The 23,494-nt window shown below is 44.5% G+C and overlaps 1 protein-coding gene across 1 annotated transcript in view; it reads left to right on the forward strand.

Moving 5' to 3' along the window:
• SEZ6L (seizure related 6 homolog like) overlaps nt 1-23,494 on the forward strand; it is a 229,048-nt gene that overhangs the window by 44,442 nt on the left and 161,112 nt on the right. Inside the window, exon 5 of the mRNA XM_058531094.1 lies at nt 14,309-14,424. Coding sequence (XP_058387077.1) covers nt 14,309-14,424 — 116 coding nt within the window. The remainder of the gene's footprint in view (nt 1-14,308; nt 14,425-23,494) is intronic.

Consider the following 23,494-nt stretch of genomic DNA (forward strand, 5'->3'; position numbering starts at 1 on the left):
GCAGGTGGTGCCCCTTCTCCCTCTGGAGTTCTGGACCCCTGGTGCTCACACCTGCTTTCAGCACCAAAGGCTGCGGACAGCTCGGCTCCGTGGGCCGTAGTCCTGGGTCCCCTTCCCTTCAACTCTTCCCCACGGCCTGGAGTGCCCTCCTCAGCATAAATCAGGCATTTTCCCCCCACCTCCTGCTCCTTAAATGTGGAGCCGGGAGTGCAGAGCGGAGGAAATAATTCATCACCTTTTGTTTAACAAAGCATATCGTTAAAGAATCCCCCTTTTATGAGGCAATAATATTCACAATTTACACCAGGTCTGGACAATTTCTCAGGGAAAGATGGGGGCAGAGAATTGATTTAAATAAATCGTTTCCACCACAGCATGCCCTTTCTTAATTAGCTGTCTCTTTCCAACAATGGCTTGGTGGCCTTGGAGTCCAGATCTTCCTCCCTCACCCCCGTTTTGAATCTGTGATGTGACTAACACACACAAAAAGAACCCAAAGCTACCCAGCGACTTGCTGGCATTTCTAAAGTGATTCTGCCTCTGAGGCCACACTCTCCAAAACACCACCCTCCAGGAAAAATGTCTTCACGGCACATATTGAATTGTCATCCAAGACAAGGAGTCACATCCTGCTTCCTTCACTGGCTTCAGACGCCGAATGCGTGTATGCGTTTTAATTTGTAAGGCATTTTGTATTATTTTTCCAACTGCCCGACACTATGGCTATCCAGCATATATTTTTAATTAACTTTAGATCACCGCCAAATTAAAGTCAACTGACGCAGTACTTCAGAAGGCTCATTAATAGTCGTGTGGTTCTGACTCCAAGACTCTGAGTCATAAGGAGGGACTGAGGGTAGCCAGTGAACATTGCCAATTCTGGTGGTGCATGTGGAAACAATTGACCTTCTACAATAAATTCTATTTTAAACGTGAAGCCCAACTTCCACGAATGTCAGAGGGAAAACCATTCATCTAGTGTGGAAAGCTAGGCCTCTTTACGGTGCAGTAAGCGGATTTGTAAATACTTGAAAGGGACTTGTTGCTACATTCTTATGCGGGTCACATGATTCTCTGGGCCATTTTGCTGGAAGGCATGAATAAGTATAAAGTATAACTTGTTTTTGAAGAGGCTTCTTATTGTCTGAGATATGCACATGGGGAATAATTGTAACTACGTGTTAAGACTGCAGAGCCTGAGTGTAATTTCTTTTCTTTTTCTCCTGAATTAATAAAGCGAATTTGATATTGCTCAATAAGACTTAAATTCGCTGCTTCCTCCAGTCTCTAATGTGCATTGTTGTTAGATTCACTTAAAGACTATTTTCATTATGAATCAGCATTCTTTTTCATGTAGTTTTGGCCACCCCTGCCAGGGGCCACCTTATCCAAGCTTGAAGGATTCTTGTATTCACGTGGCTCAGTTAGACCCTAGGAAAATAATGGTATATTCCTTTCCTTTCTCTTCCAAGGCAAAAGAATGTTTTCTGATCAGAGTGGCTTGTCTTCTGGCTTTGCTCACAAGCTCATTCCTGCTATTCAAAAAGCTATTCATTCAGTAGGGCTCAATTGAATGGCCCTAATATTTGGCCCACAATTTCTGCAGCACGCCAGTGGTGTAGACCTCCACTAGGGGCGCTCAAAGCTAGAGTTGGTGATTGAGGGCAGGAGAGAGGCGAATTCTGACCTTTGGAAGCTCCTGGTGTGTGCAATGCCAAACGTCAGCAGAATGAAGCCCTCGTCAGCCTGCAGGTGGCCTTGTCACCGCCTCTACCCTCCCCCTCTCTGCTTACTACAATTGATTCCTATTTCTCAGAGAGAATCATTGCTGACACTTGACATATGCAGTGAAAAAAGGAAAGGTTGAAAGAGGGCAGAAGAGAGCTCCAAGAAAGGCATCGTTAGAATGCAGAGTCCACCTGCTATTTTTATACCAGTTTGTGGCTTCCTTCATGCAGTCAAATTGCAAAACACCAACGAGGCCATGGGGAGACTGTTCTGGGGAGTTTGACTGAGCTGGGCGCTGGAATTAGATGTATAGTGTTCCAGAAAAGAAGTATTGTGGCTTTGGCATCAGAGCAACCTGGGTCCAGCTCTATTGTTTGCGAATGTGTGACCTTCAGCAGGACTATCTTCTCTGAGCCTCCATTTCCCCATCCGTGGAATGGGGTGGCGGGGATTGATGGTCCCAGCCTGGAAGGATGATTGCAATGATCACATAACACTCAGTTGTAAAGTACCTGACACATAGTAGATGCTCAAGTGATGTTTACTCCCATTTCTTCCCTGCTTTCCAAGGAGCAAATTGTCCCTATCAGTAGGCACCAAGAGAGCAAATCCCTGAAGTCCGTGTGAAGCGGATGTTGGCATAAATATCCAGATAATTTAGGCCAAAGTAGAGGGGCTGGGGGTGGGGTAGTGAGCAGCCCCAGTTACCTATATGTTGCCTGTGGCGGGTGGGAATTTGTCATCTCCTGGTGCAGACTCCCTTCCTTTCCAAACTCTCATACGTATCTCTTCGAACCTCTATATTACCATCAGGAAGCAGAATTCATGGTACCAGAGATGTGGGATGGTAGGTTAATGGATGGAAAGAAGACATAAGGAGAGAGTCTTCTGGAAAAGACACTTATTCATTCATTCATTCATTCATTCATTCATTTAACATTTACTAAGCACTTTCTCTGCGTGCAGCAGGCCCCGTGTTGGGTGCTGGAGACACAGAGTAATATAAGGTTCCTGTCCCAGTAATGGCAGCCTGCCAAGAGAGATCTGCTGGCAAACCACCAGCCCATGCCGTGTGATACCTGCCTTGGGAGGGGGATATCAGAGTGCTGTGGGATCCCACAGGTGGGTGTCTTTAATTCTCTCCAGAGGTCATCAGTGAAGGCTTCCTTGAGCACGTAGCATTTGAACTGGCCCTAAAGGGATGTGACAGGTACCAGCAGACAGACAGGAGTTTTCTAGAGCGGGGTAGTGTAGATCCTGAAGAAGGCTTCACTTTCAGAGCACATCACACACCCATGGAATTGGAGAGAGTGAGCGGGAGGGGAAGGGAGGTAGGCACAGACGCTTGCACGTGAAAAGATCATCGGACCTGCCCATCCTCCTTGCGCTCCCCTGGGCTCCGTGGGCTCAGTAGATGAGAGCTGGAACAAAGGCCTGTGAGCCGCGGTGTTCGCTGTTGTCCACTAGAGGTTGTGATGACACCAAAGGAATCCTCTCGGAAGACAGCCAGGCCCCACTGCTGAAGGGAGACAGAGAGCACAATCTTGGGTAAACACTGCTTGACTGGATATGCATATTTGCATAATCTTCTGGTTACTGTAGTTCCTCAGAAGCAGCTCTTTGATGGTGGTGAAGGTAGGAGGTAGGGGAGAGAACAGGGGAGGATATAAGGATGCCTTTAGGGGAGGATATAAGGATGATGAGTTGGGAGAAGGTCAGTGGACTTGCGTGATGTAATTTACTAGAACACGGCCCCGACCATGTCTTAATGAAAACAGCATTTATTGAGTGTTGATTTTGTCCCAAGCCTTGTGATAAGTGGTTTATATAGATTTGTTGAGAGAATCCTCACCACAGCTCCATGGGACAGATGTAGTTATTATCCCCATTTTACGGATTGGGGAAATTGAGGCACAGAGAGGTTATCAAACCAAGGCCTGAGCCAGAATCTTTTAAGAGCATGCCCCACTGCTGCCTTTTATATCTTGCATTCTCCGAGTTCATCTGCAGATTCTGCTGATGCGTCAGAGGGGCCAATAAATATTTGTCAGATGCGTGTTGGATGTGTACCTTATACCACCACAGTTCCTGGCACACAGTAAGCCCTCCAGTAAAACTGGTCAAATTGATGTGAATCATAAAGTGAAATGGGTTACAATTTATGTGGAGGCAACTGATTCATAATCATATCTAATGAGCACTTAATATATGTCAGGGGCTTACGTGGGGTATTTTATTTAATGTTCGCAATTTCTCTCCATTTCATAGATGAAGAAACCAAGGCTTAGAGAGGCTGTTATCAGTTCAGAAAGCTTAAGGTTGTCAGCCTGGAAGTGTCAGAGGGAAGGTTTGCTCCAGGTAGTCTGACTGCTGAGTATGTAAGCTTGACTGCTGGGCAGAGTGCCTTCCAGGCTGGATCCTGCTGTATTTCCAAATGAAATGTGTGCAAAAGATGTCTTCCCCATTAGCGTGCAGTCAAGCTTGGCGGGTCCAAACTCCAGCTCACCGAACCCCAAAGGCTGACAGGACAGAGAACAAAATCAACTGGGATTTTCCTGAGTCCTTAATAGCACTCAGAAAAATGAGCATAGGGATTATTCTTCCCAGCCAAGGAAAAGAGAAGACTTCATGCAAGAAGATGAGCAATATGGCTGGTTTGTTGGTTGGCTTTGAAATTCTGCCTGTTGGTTTGTAATTTCTCATGTTCCCAGGCCACCCAACTATTAATGGAGAACTCGCGGTGTAGAAAATTCGTTTCTGTAAGCCCCAAAGTTCAGGACCTAAGTCAGCTCAACCATCTCCTAGCCATGAGCCCCAATTTTCCCATCTGTGAAATGGTTCACAGTAATCACTACCACATACACAAACCTGTCCTCACAGGGCTGGGATGAGACAAGGGAGGCAAGATGCTTCATGCATACCAGAAAATCTAGCTTCAGGGAGGCAGGTGCTTGCATGGAAGGCTGAAGACCCCAAACACCCCCATGCGTTTCCTCCTGGGCTTGTTATGAGAGATTGACAAGATAGAGCACTGCTATTTGCCATTTAGCGTGAGCCTACTGTGTGCCAGAGGGCTGTCCCTGTGCTTACCCTACATTCACTCATTTGATCCTCACCCAAACCTTTCACGTGATATCACTAACTAGACATTGCAGATGAGGAAACTGAGTCTTAGAAAGGTTCAGACACTTGCTCAAGCTGTCTTGGGCAATGAGTGATGGAGTCAGGATTCAAACCCTGGACTGTTTGACTCCAAAGCCCAGACTTGTTCTAAACGCTAGATACATATAGCAATGGCGAAATGGAGAGATGAGGCAGGCTCAGAAATCAAGGTGGTTTGCCTGGACGCCGGGAGGGGAGATGTTTTCTTGCCCAGTGGCAAACGCCAAGTGTCTCAAGTCAGCTCGAAAAGAGGAAAAACAGTTCATCCCGACCTTCCATGCCCACTGTGATGGCCTCTGAGTGGAGTGTTCTTCTTGTCTTCCTCATGCTGTTCCTTCAACCTGGAATGTCATCCTAGGAGGTTGTACAGCTGAAGGAGTTCAGAGAGAACTAGATTAAATTCCCAGCTGGCTGATTTTAGCAGCATGATCTCGAGCTATCGACTTTAGTTCTCTGAACCTATTTTGTCCTGATATGTAGAATAGGAGGGTCCATGTCTCCCTTGCAAGATTGTTAAGGAGAGTCAATGTGTGTAGATGTGTGCAGCCCATTGCAAGCTCTCTATAAAAATTTTCCATAATTGCTACTATTATTTACCTGGTAAACTTCTATTCATCCTTCACAACCTAGTCCTTAATTGTCTTTTTCTTTGAGACCTTCCCTTGCCTCTCTCCTCTCTATGCCAGTTATGAAAGATTTTCTGGGCCTCCCATCATATTTTATCCCTCTATTATGGGTAATTCATGCACTCATAATGCATGAGTTACCAGTTTACATGCCTCCCTCCCACTGGACAATTAACTCTTTGAAACTCTCAACTGGATCTTACTCATCCATCTGTCTCTTAGCCTGTATCTAACCAAGTGTACGTGCTCAATCCGTTTGTAAAATTGTGCTAAATTACCTTTCATCTTAGTCTTGGTTGTCGGGAGGTGGACTCAGAGTCCTAAGAGCTGAATTTAATTCCTGACTCTTTCTCCTACATCTGTGTGGTCTTAGGCAGCCTGTAGGAGCCTCATCTGAAAAATGGGAATAATAATAGTGTCCTAACTCATGAGATTGCTATGAGGAAGATCAGAGATAATAGATGTGAAATCACTGAAGAATTCTACAAAGAGGAAGAGGAGAAAGAAAGATTAAAAGATGAGGATGGGAAGAAATACACTTTGTAAAGTGAAAAAAAAAAACAGCTTTGTGCAACTGCAGAGCCACACGACAGGCCATTCCATGGGTCGTGCTGAAGCCATCTTTCTTTCCAAAGGGAATATTGGCTGCAATTCTTTAGCCTGTGGCTCAGCTCATTTCAAAGTAGAAACTTTCTAGACATAGCACTTGTTGTTGTAGAATCTGTCTTCTCTTGGCTCCCTGGCAGCTGCGAAAACAGCAAATGCCCAGCTGAAAACTAGGAAAGTATAGCAAAGTGAATAAAAATCCAGGCTTTATTTCTTTTTATTGAGGTAACACTAGATTATAACATTATATAAATTTCAAGTGTACATCATAATATTTTGATTTCTGTGTAGAGTACATCATGTTCACCACCCAAAGACTAATTACAATCCGTCACCACGCACATGTGCCTAATCCTTTTTGCCCTCCTCCCTCACCCCTGCCCCTCAGGTGACCACCAATCCAATCTCTATCTCTATCTGTTAGTTTTTTGTTGTTTTTATCTTCTATTTATGAGTGAGATCATATGGTATTTGACTTTTTCCCTCTGACTTATTTTGCTTAGCATAATACCCTCAAGGTCCATCCATGTGGTTGCAAATGGCAAGATTTCATCTTTTTTATGGCTGAGCAGTATTCTATTGTGTATATATACCACATCTTCTTCATCCATTCGTCCCTTGATGAAAACCCAGGCTTTAGAGTTAGAACAACCTGAGTTTGTCTATTGCTTTCTGTTAGATGCATGACCTTGGGCAAGCCACCTTGTCACCCTGAGCTGGCATTGGGTCTTGCATAGAGGGGACGGTCTGTGCTCTGCCCTCTTCCCAGGGATCGTGTGATAGAGGAGGGGCTTGGTATAGACATGCTCTGCAAAAAAATTTAACAAGGGACCCTTCCTGGGGTCTGTAATATTAATCAGATCATAGCAGTTCTTCAGACTCCCCACCTGCCTCAATCCTTTCCCTGATATTTTCATTTTATTGAGGAAAGAGACCCAAAGACGGGAAGGAACTCATTCCAGGTCCCACTGCAAGTGAGTGGCAGAGCCAGGACTCAAACCTGACTCCTGACTTCTGACTCTCATTCTAGAGTAACTTTCCCCCTCTTTGAAGAACAATGGAATCCCCGCTCTGCTCCAGTGTATGTTCTGAGACCCAAGGAGATGTGGCAATGAGAAAGCCTTAAGGGCATCTGTCTCAATTAAGCCAATGGCTTCCGTTACCCGAATTGGGTATTTACATTATGTGGCAATGGCAGAGTGACTGAATAAAAGGAGCTTTAGTAGAAGCTGAAATCCAGTCATAGTTCCCCTCCCTGCTGACTTGGCACCTGAATCTTCTAGGTACCAGCAGACCAGCTTGCACCTGGGAACGGTGCCATCCAAGCAGATGGCTCGAGTCAAGCAAGCAAAAGTAAACCATGGAGGCTCAGGGAGGCATGGGTCCCAGGCCAGGTGCCCTTCTTGTGCTTACTTGCTCTCACCATGGGTCTTAGAGAGCGGCTGATTGAGAAACCCAGCAGGAGTATGGGGCGTGGAGAGCCAGGGACGGATCACGTGGGCATAGATGATATGGTCAGGGCCAGCCTTAGGCAAGTAGCTGAATACCAGGGATGATCCAGGGGCTGCAGGTTAGTGCAAGGTGAGTGGATACAGCCTAGTAGATGGGGTCTGGAGCTTGGGACAAGTCTTAGAGGGAAAAGAGGTGGATATGAGCCTCTGGATGACAGTTTCCTTGTCTGGTCTCCCCCATTCTCAATTTGAGGGTAGGCGTATGCCAAAGCTTAGCCTCATAAATCAGTGAGTTTGGGATGCTGAAATGGAGCACTGGCCCAGGACCAAGGGCCCAGCAGGTCAAGGCAGTGTAGCATAATAAAGAATGCAGACTCTGGAGCCAGAGAGTCACCAGTTCTCACCTAACGGTATGGTCTCAGACAAGTCACTTAAATCTAAGATGATAGGGGTGGTGGTAGTGACGATGAAGGTGATTTGCTGTTGTGTTGTTGTTACTCTGAGCTGATTCTCAAATTCTCAGATCAGTGCTGGCTTCCAAGAGAGGAACCACCATTTCTTTCAGCTGCATAGAACAAAGTCTCAGTCGGGATAGCGTGAGACTAAGAAGGCTTACTCGAAGAATACCCCAAATATTGGGCCAAGGATGTTCCAGGGACTGGCTACTCTCTCCGTTTCTCTTTCATGGCATCTGCTTCTCTCTGTGCATCTGTTGCTTCTGGCTCCCTCTCTGTTGCCTGCCTCCTTCCGCTCACTCATCATAGATGTCGCTCTTCACCGCGTCTTACACGTGGAGCATTATGGCTTCTCCAGTTCAGACTCTACACGCGCACTAATATGGTAGCCACTGGTCACAAGTGGCTATTTAATCTTAAATATGAATTAATTAACATTAAATTAAATCAGAATTAGACACTAGCCACGTTTCAAGTACTCAACAGCCATGTGTGGCCAGTGGCTGCCATATTGGACAGCATGGAGAGAGTAAATTTCCATCTTGACAGAAAGTTCAACCGGACAACGCTGCTCCAGATCTCGGCAGTCCAGACATACCTCCTAATACTCAGCCTCTTCGTGGTTCCTGATTCAGATTCCTAAGAGGAATATGGCTTGTCCTGCTCAGGCTGACAGGTTGGCTGTTCCTGTTCAATCCAACCATCTGTGGCTGGTGTGGTTAAGCATGCGTGGGGCACAACGCAGGACCCCTCAGGGCTATACTGGGGTTAAGCAATCATCGCTAATGACATTTCACATGCTTGCTCTGCTGGCTTCCATGGTCGCATTCTCAACCCTTCTAGTTGCTAGGATGTGGCTCTAGAACACTTTTGCTGGTACATCCGCATTCTTCCAGCTGTGGCCTCACTGATAAATGTATCCGAGAGACTTCGGAAGAATCACAGTGTGTTGTGACTGTCTGCTGACTCGTCTCCCTCCCTCACTGAGCAGTGAGATCCTTTAGGTCAGGGGTTGACTCTTATTATCGCTCTATTCTCAGCTGTTTTGTTTTGATAAGTGCGTGAATGAATGAACTAAACGCACTCTTTGGCCATGAATGACCCCAATTTGGGGGGCACAGGGCACAAAAGCATTTGCAGAAAATGTACAATCTTCACATCATTTGAGTAAATTTGATTTAGGGAAAAGTAATTTACGGTAGGAGTTTATGAGAGAGGTCCTCAGAAACTGGTGTAATTAGGCATTTCAAGGGGATCTATTCTCTTTGAAAATCAGGCTAGGATGGAAAGTGAAGAGAATCTTCAAGATAGGGTCCCAGGAGCCCTCCCCCTCCTTATCAAAGGTTCGTGTGGAATGACAACAATGCATTTAGGGGTAACGATGGAGCTCAGTGGGAAAACAGGATGTGCTTTTTCAAACATGTGGTTCTGTGCATGGTTTTAGTAGCAAGCTAGTGTATAAGGCTGTGATTTCTCCAAAGCTTTAATATTATGGAAACGGGGAGGAGGCGTTTAAGAGAATGTACTCAGAGTGAACTTTCTGAGAATGGTGGATTCAGCACTGGGTTGGGACTGAGGCAGGACTGAATGTGGATCCCGACTTAGCCATTTGTGTGTTGTGTGATGCTGGAGGAAGTCACCAAATCAAGTCAAGCCTCAGTTTCCATCTGCACAATGAGAACATAAGACTTCCTCTGCCTCCCTCCACAGGGCGGATTGTGAGAATGCAGTGCACACAGCCACCTCTCTGCGCAGCTCCAAGAGGAGCTATTCATACTGCAGCGAATGTGACTGGCCCCCCTTGAAGTTAAGCAGTGCACAACCTATGCAACTGTATGTGGCAGCCCTGGATATGGAAGTGCCCTGCTAAACTGTAAAGTGATTAGCAAACGGAGAAGGACAGACCTCTTCCAACTGACTTCTTATTCCCTAAAGACTTCTGATCAGGCCTCCACCTCCATGCCCCCCTTTAAAGCAGGTTTACCAAGTTGTAAAGCTAATTTGGGGCCAACTGCCTTGGAAATTAATGCAAAATATGTGAAATCAGGCCGAGTTTTCCAGGGCTTTAGGAAGGGAAATTTGCCTAATTTATGGCATAAATAAAAAATGATGTGCTGGAGCTAATTTGCATACTTTTATTTCAATTGGGGTTAAAAACAACATTTTTGTTGTTTTAAAGAAAGCCTCAGACCTCTCTTGTTAACCCAAATGTGTAAGCTTAGGCAAATTATGTACCTCTCTAGGCCTCAATTTCGTGAACTGTGAAACGAGAATGATAAAGGGACCCACATCATAGTATCATAGTGGGGAGTCATGAGCTGACCTGTAACACTCATAGAAGAGTGGTTGGTACATTGTGGGAGCTCAATAATTATAGTAACATATAATAACATGGAGTTATTTCAAGCCCAGTACCTAGAATCGTGCTAGAACATAGCAGGTGTCCAGTTAGGGGCTGCAGGAACAAATGAATTATAATCATCATTAATCACTTCCCCATAGATGCAAGTGTTTGAAAGCCTTGCTCCCCTTCTAGACAATGAGGTCCTGCAAGGCAGGGAATATGTCACATTTCTCGCTCCATCCCCACCTCTCAAAGTACATCTCCCAGATAAAAGAAGCTCAATAAATGCAGAGTTGCTGAATGAATGAATGCTGACATGTAATCATTCTTACTTAGTGCGGGAAATGCTTATTGTTATCCTGCCAATGCGTGGTTGTCTTCTTCACAGACTAAGAACTCCTCATGTCCGTGTCACCAACATTTAGCTCGGAACCTGGCACATCAGGCAGTCAGCAGGTGCTCCTTGGGCATATGGCAGTGGCCAAGAGCTCAGAATTTAGGGTCACAGAGGCCTGAGTCTGAATCCCAGCTTTCACTTACTAGCTGCATAACCTTGGGCAAGTTGTTTGTGCTTTACAGAAAAAATACGGGCAGGGGAAATAACTGTACCTTTTTTATCTAGAGATAAGAGGTGCAAATAAGGAATTTTCCATCAAGAGCTTAGCACAGTGCCTGACACAAATTAGGTACCCAATATAGATACTACTATGAATAAATGAATGGATGACCTTTCTCAGGAGTCTTGATAGAGGAAGAGGGACTTGGCATATAATAACCAGCTGGAAGAAAATTCACAATTGCATGAATCCCACAGATAAAACATTTTGTGGGAGTTCAGAGAGGAATGTTGCTTTACAGCAGCTACGTCTAAACTCTGCTTCCCAATTTAAGGTATTTTATTATCTTGTTTAATACAGTTGAGGTTCTAAGTAGAAGGCAGAGGTCTGGGTGGGTGAATCCATCACTCACTGGCTGGTGTTTTATGACCAAGTTTTATCTCAGATCAGCCACAAGACCCAGACAAGGAACCACATGGGCGTGGCCTGGTCCCCCGTGAGCCCTCTTGCCATTAGGGGCTTCCAGGGGGCAATGTCTGGGTCTTATATGGCTGTCTCTACACTATGCCCCTTCCCTGTTTCCAGAGAAGGTAGAACTCTGGAAAGGCTGAGAAGGAAACAACCTCCTGTAATGCACTAGAATCCCTCCTATAGCTGCATTTTAGTATCTCGCTTAATCTTAATCTTAACCAGAACCTTCCAAGGTGACTATTATAGCCATTTGATTATAGGTAAGGAAGCTGGGGCCCAGATGGCTAAATGGGGGTGGATTAGGATTCGTGCATTCTTTCAAGACTGACTTTCTCTTCCTTCAAGACTTTCTACTCTGTACCAGGCACTTGGTAGGTGCTAGAGATACAGAGATGAATAAAACATATCCTTGCCCTCAGAGAACTTAACATCTAACCATTCTTCAAACTCAGGTCTGACTCAAAAATGCAAATCCTTTCTTCTCTCCTTTCCTCTCTCTCATGTTTCCCGGATGACTTCCAGGCAGGAGACAGCTCTCTCCAAGGGACCAGGGCTGGGAGCGGTGAATTCCTAGGCCACTGCCTGTAGGCTTGATTGGGGTCTACACAAAGCAAACAGGTTTGGTCTCACCCACCTTCATTTCTAGAAAAAAAAATTTAGTTGATTCTCTTTAATGGGCCAAATAAATGTGTCACTTTAAGAGAACCCTCAATAACCATCCCAGACTTCATAGGGACGGACGAGAGAACGCCAACAGGGTCTGCTGAGAGCGATGTTACTGACTTCACTTACAACAATAGTATGTTGGTGCTTTGTTCGCTTGTGCTTGTGGGAAAATACATCCTGAGCAGAATTGCAGAGAATTATATAGATGTAGCTGAGTGTGTGTATATACACAAATTATATACCCGCTATTTCCATAAAGCATAAACTTGGACAATCAGTTAATGAGGTTTGGCCAAAAACAAATTAATTCTTTTGGGTCCTGGGGTAGTTTTATTCTAAGTAGTAATAAAAATAGTCATTTACTTATTCATAGCATGTGGCAGAGGATACCCACTAATGTATTAGATTGTCACAAAGAACTTCGAGGGGCTAGTAATTCAGAAAATTAGTCCTGTTTTTCAGATGAGGAAACTGAGGGTCAGAGAAGCTCCATGATAGAACAGTTCCTTGGCCTTGGTTGTTCCTGACACTGACATTTTGGAAGAGTGCTGGCCCATACTTTCTAGAATGACCCTCAATTTGAGCATATATGCTTTGAATTCTTACAAAATGGATTCATGCTGTCCATATTGGTCTGTAAATTGCTTTTCTCCTTCTTGGACCTCTTTTCTGTGGTTGGAACTAGGCCCATAATTCCCCTGAGTCAGGCTGTCTTCACTGGCTCCCTCCCTCCCCAATACCCTGTACCCTCTTCTGGGACCCCTTCCCTGATGCCTCTCTGCTTCCCTCCTCTCCCTGGGCCATGCTTCCACGGCCCCAGGCTGGCACCCCTGCTATAGTAAGGAGGCTGCACTATTCTTAGTTTTGTTTACGGGTCTGGCTTTCCCATGGGCTGTGGGAAATTCACTGATTCAACTACAAGCCACAAATATTTCATGAGTGGCAGGCTTTGCTCCAGGCACAGGAACAAAACTCAACAGTGCCAGCCCTCAAGGAACTTACACTCTCTGTGATCTTTCATTCATTCACCAATTCAGCACATTGATTCCTTCATTTATTCAACAAATTTTCCTTAATAGTCCTTGTGCTGGGCTGTATTGCCTACGGTACACTGATCACTCAATATTTGCAAAATGGGTGGAAATGACGTCCCTCCCTTGCAGTGAGGGAGAAAAGGTTAGGCTTGTTCATCTGTGATAGTAAACAAGATAAAGAGTTTCCAAAGACCTGCAGACATTCTCATGGGCACTGTGTACTTGAAGGGTTAAAAAAGAGAGCCGGGCATTGAGAGAGCCTCTCTAATCTCAAAGAGCACGAGATGAGTGGGGATCCCTCATACTGCCCTTGGGACCTCAGCTGGATCCAGGCACCTCAATCTGACCTAATGTAATTCCTTGGCATGGATTAGTAGAAGCACCACCCAACCAGGAGTCAGAGATCTGCATTCTGGAGCTAACACAGCTGCTGAAGATGTGCTGTGTGACCCTGTCCCATCTCTGACCCTCTCTGGGCCTCAGTTTCTCCACCTCTAAATTAGTGGCCTGGCTTGAAGCAGTAGTTTCCAAAATGGACTGCGAGTTAAAATCCCACAGGGAGCTTTTGAAGACACAGATGCCCAGGCCACACGCCCGCCTACTACCTAGGAAGCTTCGCACACTGCCTCCCAAGACTTCTGATGCATCAATGAACTGTGCCTAAATTATCTGACCTCAAACCATGACCTTTATGATTCCTTGGTTCATGATAATTATGCTTACCCTTTATATGCCAGGTATACGCCGAGCTCTTTACTTACCTTATCTCACTTAGTAAGCCACGTAGCTGTCCAGTGGGGTGGAGACTATTACTCCCATTTTACAGCAGTAGCCACTGAGGCTTGGAGAGATTCAGAGACTTGCACAAGTTCATGCAGCTCTAGTAAGACCCAGAGCTGGGATTTACATCCTCATCGGAATGACTTTAAAAGAATTCGCTGCCTCTGTGTGGAATGGAGGGAGGTGGAAGTCTACTCCTAGCCCACTGTGTTCCCTCCCCCGGGGGCAGTCCCCGTCTCCCCGCTCCTCTCTTCCCTGAAAATCTAGTTAACTCTTTTAATGAGCCAAATAAATGCGCCCGCTGAAATGTGTAATCGATCACACCCAGCTTCCCGAGGACCGGGCGCAGGTCGGCCGTGCACCGGGACGGCCTCCCTGACATGAATTATTGCTGCCGTCAGCCCTGGTCTCTGCCCCTGCTCTTGCAGAGACGGGCTGAGCCAGGGACGTGTTCACGCTGAGGATTCAACTCTCAGCTTGGCCAAGGAGAAGTCGCTAGAGTTTGGGGCATTTGAAGAATCCACAAAAAGCTGTTGTGGCCAGAGTATGGAGAACAGAGGAAAAAGTGGGCAAAATGAAGTTGAGAGGTGATTGGGTCAGATCCTGTAGGGCAGAGAGGGCTGCCAGGAAGCTTTGGAGTTTATTCTCACGTGCTTAGAAGCCGCTGTGAGCAAAGGAGGGGCTGTTCTGGTATGATAAAGGTATCTGTGAAGTAGAGGGGGATTATTTAGGAGGCTGTGGTAGACAGGACTTGAAAGAGTTAATCCCACCCCCTTATCCCCCTCCACCATGAGACAGGCTCACCTGGCTCCTGCCTCCCAGCTATGGTCTGGAATTTGAACTCCATTGCACCCAGCCCATCACTCCTGGCACAATCTCTCTCCAACCACAATGGAAGAAGGGAGGCCGATGCTCTGAGCCTGCTCAAAACTCCACGGGGTTCCCAGTCCTTAACCCTTCAACTGTGTTTAAATTCTCACAGACTTGCTCCCTCGGACCTGGACTGGTGCTTTGAAAGCCCTTCTTCGTCCTCCTCGTAGTGGCTAGAACACAGAAAACGTGGCAGAGAGGAGAGGAAGAGAATATAAATTTGGACCAATGATGATTAAATTCTCCCCTCCTCCCAAACCCTGATCAGACTGTACAAAAAGATCTAATATATATTATCACTGGCTCTCGGTTTCACGTAGGCCCGACATCGCCGGGTAAATTAAATGACATTTATAATATAGCTTAACTATAAAAATGTGCTTTGGGGCAGAAATTAGACATACCAAGCCTTTTCCAGCAAAAGACATTTTTACAGATGCATGAGCACCTGAACCAATTTGGAGGCCCTGTCATTTTGATTTAGAGGAGGGGAAGTGGGGCTGATCCCTAAAGAGGAGAAGCAATTACCCCGGTGAGAGAAGATTTTTGAATTCTGCTTCTTAAAAACCTACCTTGTTCTCAAAAGCAACATGCAGAGAAGAGGGTTGACTCATGAGTGAGAGCTGGGACCCTTTTATACCTGCATAACCCACAAATCCCATAGGACTTCCACAGGATCTCTCTTCCAGGGAGCCTTCCCTGCCCCTCTAAGCTGGGTTAGGATCATCTCACTGGAGCACCCACATCCACTTTGTTTCAGTTAGCTATTGCTGTGTAACAAACCACCCCACAACTTAGTGGCTTAAAATAATGACCATCTGTTTGCTATCTCAAATGATTCTGTGGTTTGACTGGGCTCAGCTTGGAGACTCTTCTGGTCCATGTAGTGTTGGACAGAGCCACAGTCATCGGGTGGCATGACTGGCCTGGAAGACCCAAGGTGCTCACCCATATGTCCGGAAGCTCGAGCTGCTTGTCACCCGAGCATCTCAGTTTTCCCTCCTATGGCCCCTCCATGTGGCTTGGGGCTCTCCCAGCACAGCAGCTGGATTCTAAGAGGGAGGGTTCTAAGAGCAGAGGCATGTCTGTGTCTCCTTGTGCAAAGGGACCCTTGCCCGTTTCATTTCAGGTACAAAGGAGGCGCTACTGCTTCAAGTTCAATAGAGAGGCCACTATCCTGGGTCTTCACTCCAAGCGTGGTCATTCTTAACCCAAGAGATCATTCTGAAATATTGCAGGAAACTAAGGACCAATACTATATTCTTTTATAATAGTGGCGGTAATAATAATAGCAGTAGTCATAATGATGATTAATAGTAGTAAGTATTAACAATAGTATAATTCCTACTGCTCTAATACTAATAACTGTAATACTGCCTTATACTTACGCAGCATTTGGCCGTTTAAAAAGCATTTTTGTTTCTATTATCTTGCTACTCTACCCCACAACCTTGTGAAATGCACCAGGAGGACTTTTGTTATAATCCGTAGTTTATAAATGAGGAAACTGAGCCTCAGAAGGGATGAAAAACTTATCATTGGTCAATCACCAAGGATGTAATTTGTAAGGACCCACTATGTGCTGGGCACTTTATACCAACAACTTAATTTCCTTCTTGTAGCAATGGTGTGAGGTAGCTACTAGTATTGTCACCATTTTACAGATGAGGAAACTGAGGCTCCGAGAGGGGAGTCCTTTACTTGTCAGTTTCATGGCTGGTATTCACTTCTAGATCAATCTAACTCATAAGTCCATGGCTCTTTCCACAATGCTACACTGACTTCCTCCCAGACCACCATTTTCTAAATTACGTTGAGCTGAGAAAATAGATGACATTCATGTAAAAATAGTGTGCAAAACCAGAGTGAGGGACTCTTCTATGAATAACTCCCACCAGCATTAGAGCCTACCCTTTGCTGCATTTTTGACCTTGGAAGCTTTCCTTCTTCACCTGTTCTCAGTTCTTGGTAGCTCCCATGTGGCTGAGGCTACCAGGAAGTAAATTTCCAGAAAAGCGAGTTGTCATATGTATAAAGTTACATGAGGTCATTGGGTCCAATTCTTTCAGAGATTAAGTCACTTTGAAGTTGTAAATTAAGCACCTAATGGGAGAAAACACATATATTTTTCAACATCTGTGGTAAAATCCATCAACTGGTATTTTTGGAGGACATACTATACACCAAGTACTAAAAGGTGGAATATTGTAGGGTTAAGCCTGCTGACTTGAAATCAGGCCAAATCTGGGTTCAAATCTTATCTCTGCCACTTATCAGCTATACAATCTTGGCGAAGTTATTTAACCTCTCTATGCCTCAGTTTCTCATCTTTAAAAGCGATTTATAGTAGTATCTATTTCACAGGGTTGCAGAGAGGATTAAGTAGGCTAAAATATATACTATATAGTCAGATTTGGTTCCTGTGCTCATTTTTGAACAAATCACTAGGGTTGAAGTGAGGCAAGACCCTGATTGGCCAGCCCTGGACTCCCCCAACACATGCATTAAGACTGAAGGATGGGGGCTTCCTGAAGGATAATCAAAATGCTGTCAACAAAGAAAAGAAACAGAGAAGTCCAGTATGTTAGGGAACCAAGGGCTTCCTTTTTTTCTGCTGTGTCTCAATTGATATCTGAAGAACTCAGGGAAGGACTGAGTACGTGCTAAAAATAAGATGACATGAGTGTGAATTTAACAGATATGTTTCTTCTCAGCAGGCTCTACCAAGTAGCTTGGGCCCAGACCCAACACTTCCATTCACCATTCTGCCTTCTTCAGGAGACAGCAGGGACAGTGAGCACAAGAGATCCTGGGGCTTGGCAAGACAGAGTCCTGTCAGCTTAGCAGCAAGTTGTCATCAGTTGTGAAACACTATCCTGAAAATATGTAGGGTGCCTGAGAAATAGGCATGTGCCAGGCTCTACAAGAGGCAAACATTTAAGCAACATCCTCCTATTTGATGAGAATGAAGAAAACGTGCCATCGGCTAAGTCCCTTCCTTCCTCTGAGCCTTGGCTTTTTCATCTGTAAAATGAGCAGGATGTACTAGATGGTCTCTTGGGACTCTTCCAGTCCTTGTGCTCCAGGAATTGTGACTACATTTAAATGGCTTTAATAACAGTTTGAAAGTGAGTCAGGGCATATCCACTAACTCGCTGAGCGATACTGAGCAAGTAACTTCATCCACCTATCTATCTGTCCATCCATCTACCTGTCCGTCCATCAGTCTACCTGTCTGTCTGTCCATCCATCCATCCATCCACCCATCTAGCCACCCATCCATCCATCCACCCATCCATCCATCTATCTATCCATTCATCCCTATCCATCTATTCATGAATCCATCTATTTATCTGTCCATCCATCCATCCATCTGTTCATCTATCTTTAGACACATCTGTCCATTCACCCAACCATCTTTTCATCCATTCACCTGTTGATGAATCCATCCATTCATCTTTCTATCCATCCATCCATCCATCCATCCATCCATCCATCCATCCATCCATCCGTCCATCCATCCATCCATCCTTTCATCTATCCGTCAACCTGTTCCTTCATCAACTCATCCTACACAAGGCCATGTTAAGACCTTGGTTTGCTGTAAGCAGTCTTATTTTGGAGCCTCAAATTCGCATCATATTTTACAAATTAAATTCATTTTATTGTAACATTTTAAAGGAAATGTTAAAGTTATGCCTTTGGAATTATTTTGTTACCACAGTAACTTTCTCAATTTACATTTATCCGTAATTTCTTAAAAAATCATCAAGTATTGTCAAGAATTCTTGTGAAATGAGACTCCAACCCATCAACTCTTATCAAATACAGTGAAAATTTTATGAACACTGAATTTAAAAAACACTAAAGTTGGGGCCGGCCCGGTGGCGCGAGCGGTTGGGTGCGCGCGCTCCGCCGCGGCGGCCCGGGGTTCGCTGGTTCGGATCCCGGGCGCGCACCGACGCACTGCTTGGTAAGCCATGCTGTGGCGGCGTCCCATATAAAGTGGAGGAAGATGGGCACCGATGTTAGCCCAGGGCCGTCTTCCTCAGCGAAAAAAGAGGAGGATTGGCGGATGTTAGCTCAGGGCTGATCTCCTCACAAAAAAAAACAAAAAAAAAAAAAACAAAAAAAAAAAAACACTAAAGTTGACATAATGGTATGTTACAGAGGCATTTAGTTTAAGCCTTTATTAATTTTGCTTGTGTAGCTTTCTTTTACTATTTTGGAGCCAATATATTATTTTTAGCTCTCAGACATTTTCATGGGCTCTTAAAAAGCTTGTAGACTTCAGGCCCTAATGGGTAAAATAGGCCCATTTCCCAAGTTCTTTTCTATCCTTCCAGCATTTCTTGAATCCTAGTTGGATGAAAGGAGGGAGGTCATGCAAATGAGCTATCTGGTCAACCCAAGATAATGTGATAGATGAAAGAAACAACTTGAAGCATAAGCATCACACCAAAGAGATTTCTTCACATTCACCCTCCACCCGCTTAGGCGTTTCTGTGCTAAATAAAAACAATAATTCTGGACAGATGAGAGAGGAAGATAAAGGAAGTTTCAAGTGCTCGTCATAAATCGTAATGAGTACCTACTCTAGTAGGGAGCATGTTGATTACTTTTTGAAATGTGAAATAGCAGATTTATCTTCTGCGATCACATCAGGAACATTTTTTCCCATTTAAAAAGAGGTTTCAAGAAATGCTGAAAGGTTTAGGATAATGAAGGGAAATTGCTCTTACAACAGCAGGGAATTGTGAGTAGTTGGTGTGTCTTTGAACATGGAAAAATGAGAGAATTCCCCTGGGGGAAAAAAACCCTCAATTTGTCACCAGAAAATCCATGTGAGAAAAACGTGGCTCAATGCCTGAGGAATACATATGAATCAGAGCTTTGGTGAATATCCTCGTCTGTCTCCCTTACTTAAAGACGAAGCATGTACAACTCAGAGAGGGAAGATAACTTCCCAAGATCACAAAGCAAGTTCATGTCTAGGCCAAGAGATGACCCTGGCTTGATGCTTTTCTTCTATCACATTGTGCCACATTGTCATAAAATAGTATGAAGTGTGTGAATGAAAAAAGTATTCTTTTTACAATTTGATTTCTTTTCTTTATTTGACATTTTTGAACATTTGGGAGATGCGTAGAGAAAGTTAATTATCCCATCCCCACCTCACCGCGCCAACAAAGCCTATGTTAACAGCCAAGGCGAATCTTTTCTTCCCTCTGCTACAATTTTGAAAAGTAATTTTTTCTTTATGCTTCTACATGCTTCTTGAGTCTCTGTGATCTTCAGACTTTCCATGGCATTCAGTTTTACTCAACTCCCTGTAGCTGTTTGGGTCAAATTCTTCCAGGAATAATTACCATGCTGGAGATCATGGTGCTGTGTGTACGGTGCACCCATGTTGAGTGTCTCTTGAGTGTCAGGAACTGTGATGTTTGTTGAAGGACAGAATCCCTGCTCCCAAAAGACTGAGAAGCTGATGGGGAGATTTGATGTATAAGCAGACAATTTTGACAAATAACAATGTGTCCTGCGATAGGAATAAGTCACAGAAGTCCAGAGACACACCTGACCCAAACTGGGGTTTAAGGAAGACTTCCTGGAGGAGGTGATTCCTATACTGAGTCCCAAAGGATGAGTAATGCTTAGCAAAGTAAAGATGAGAAAGAGAAGGGCATTGCAGGCTCAGAGAAGAGCAAGCTCAAAGGTTGGAGGCAAGAACTTTGGGGCTGAAAGCAACCTTCGATGCAGCTAGACCATACTCCCGCAATTCCTATTTCACAGATGGGGAAACCAAGGCCTTTTGGGGCTATGGTGCTGTTACACAGTCTAGCTCATTGTGTTGCCCTTCTTGGCCTCTGCAGAAGCAAATGGTATTGTCTAGATGATGATCCTGCAGATCTTTGTTATAACTGGTGCATCCTGAAGCTAAGGAGATGTGGATTAAACGTACACATGAAGCCCACGCACCACCCCTGAACTCAGAAAGCCTCACCTTACACTCAGTAGTTGGCAAGACTGGACTGCACACCAACTGTCTGTGATCCACAATAACTGCTTCATCCGGCCCAAGCTGATGATATTTAGGAATCTGCGTACGAATCAACCACTGGGCGATGCAAGAGGTTCTTAGAAAAGGTTGGGGGATTATGGATGGGGATACTCCTGGTGGTACAGGAAATAGAACACAGTTGTTAAGAGCTTCCACTCTGAATCGTTACCTACCTTGATTTGAATCCCAGCTCCACCGCTTACAAGCTGTGCAACCTGGAGCAAACGACTACATCTCTCGGTCTCCTCACCTGTAAAATGCAGATTGAAATAGTTCCCATCTGGAGGGACTTTGTGTGGCTACAGATGCACCTGAAGATCTTGATTGAGGGCTCAGCACCTCCTACGTGTCCAACAAATGGTAGCTGTTTGCATCATCTTATTTGAACCCAAACCGAGTTCCCTCAGCCTCCAGAAATGTTTGGGACCAGCTACTTCCACAGACTTATTTGCGTTAATAAGGGTTGGTGCTGGGCATGAAGCGATAGGGAGATGCTCTGTGCTGCACAGTATCTCAAATGTCCTGCAAAGCCTTCCAGGCGTGATCAGGAATGACTCAGTGTGGGGAGTTATTTTGGTTCACCTTTTGTCTGCTCTGCTCTGGTTGTTCAGATAACTGGACTTTGCCTGACTTGGCAAGAGCGGACAGACTGAGCTCATCTGAAGTGCCACCTCCACCTCTCAAGTTATCTTTGATATGCCTACTGCCTATGAGTGAAAGATTCCTCATACAATAAGGCAGGGAGAGGTGATAAAGGTGTTATAGACTCTTCAATGTATTAGGAATTATAGAGTGATTAAAAGCCCAGCTTTGAGAGTCAGAGTAAAACTAGTTCTAATTTCATTCTAGCCATTGCCTAGCTTTGTGACCTCAGTCTTATCAGCTCCTCAATCTGAACTTCAGTTTACTCACTTCTAAAATGAGGATAATAATCCCCACTTCACTGAGTTATAATGAAGATTAAATGAGATCATATCATGTTAAGTGGTTGACACTGTGTTTGGGATGTAATAAGCACTCAGTAAATTCTAGCTATTTAGTGATGTTATATTTATTGATACATTTAGAAAAAAGAAATATCTAAACGTTATCTACATACGCCATGTCCCAGGATAGGTGCTGATGATACAGTTGCAAACAAATAGATGTGGTCTCTGCACTCACAAAGCTCAGTCTATCAGAGGAGAAAGACAATAAGCAAATTAAAAAATATATATATATAATTACTAATAAGAATAAAAATGCAGTGAAGGCATCAACTAGCGTGCTGGAATGAGGTGGTCAGGGAGGGCCTTTCTGAGGAGGCAACCTTTAAATTAAACTAAGATCTGATGGATGAGTAAGGGTTCGTCAGGCCAAGAGCAAAGGAAACAGCATGTGCAAAGGCCCTGTGGAAGGAATGAGCTTGTCCTGTTTGAGTCAGAACCAAGACCACTGTGGCTGGAGCTTGGTAAATGAGGGCAGGGGTGGTCAGAAATGGAGTGAGACAAGTAGCCAGGTTCTGGAACACACAGTGTCTTGCAGAAAGTGTTTGGAGACAATCTAAGAACTGTGGGAGGGAAGCCATTGAGAGGTGTTAAGCAGAGGAGTGAGTGATGGGGTCTGAGTTCCATTTTTGAAATCTCACTTTGGCTGCTGAGTGGAGAATGAACCATAAGCAAAGACCAGTTGGGAAGCTATTATAGTCATCCCAGTGAGTCAAAATGGTAGCTTGCAGTCGAGTGGAAGCTGTGCAGATAGAGAGAAGTGGCAGATTCCAGGTCTATTTTGAAATTAAAGTCAACAGATTTGGTGAAGGATAAAATGTGGAAAAAAGGGAAAAGACAGAATCAAGGACGTCCCCCAGGTTCCTGCTTGAGTGACAGGCTGGTTCAGGTGGTACCATTCACTGGGATGGGAAAGATTTTGAAGATTGAACAAGATCAGCTCTAAGGTTCTTGCGACACTAAATAGACGGAAGATGCCTATCAGCAGCAACACAGTGTGTCCAGCATGTGGACACATCGTATATACTGACATATTTAGACGAGTGCATACAGATAGCTGTAGATATAGATACACCCCCTCCCACACATACACTCAAGCTCTTTCTATTACATCCCCTTATTTTATTTCCTTCAAAGCACTTATGACAGACAGAATTATCTTGTTTATTTCTCTTCATAGGTACCATCTATCTCCCCAACTAGAATGTAGGATTCATGAGGGTGGGGCATTTGACATCTTGTTTACTGTCCATCCTCTGTGCCAAATTCTGGGTCTGGCACATAGTAGGTGCTCTATAAATTCATGTTGAAAATGCAAGTACATGTGTTGACGTGGCGATGTGTACATTTAACTTCCATTGCTGGCCAGGTGTTCCGTTTCATGTAAAATGAAAAACTAAAATGTAAAAACTACAGCAACAATAAACAAACACATAGGGACAGAGAGTGGATTGGTGGTTACCAGAGGGGAAGGGGGCAGGGAGGAGGGTGAAAGGGATAATTCGGCACATGTGTGTGGTGATGGGTTGTAATTAGTATTTTGGTGGTGAACATGATGTAGTCCATGCAGAAATAGAAGTACAATGATGTACACCTGAAATTTTTACAATGTTATAAACCAATGTTACTGCAATAAACAAAAAACTAAAGAAATAAATAAATAAAATAAAATGTAAAAACTAAAACATCCAAAAGGA

Source organism: Diceros bicornis, chromosome 35, assembly GCF_020826845.1.
Source record: "Diceros bicornis minor isolate mBicDic1 chromosome 35, mDicBic1.mat.cur, whole genome shotgun sequence".
In the NCBI taxonomy this organism is placed as follows: domain Eukaryota; kingdom Metazoa; phylum Chordata; class Mammalia; order Perissodactyla; family Rhinocerotidae; genus Diceros; species Diceros bicornis.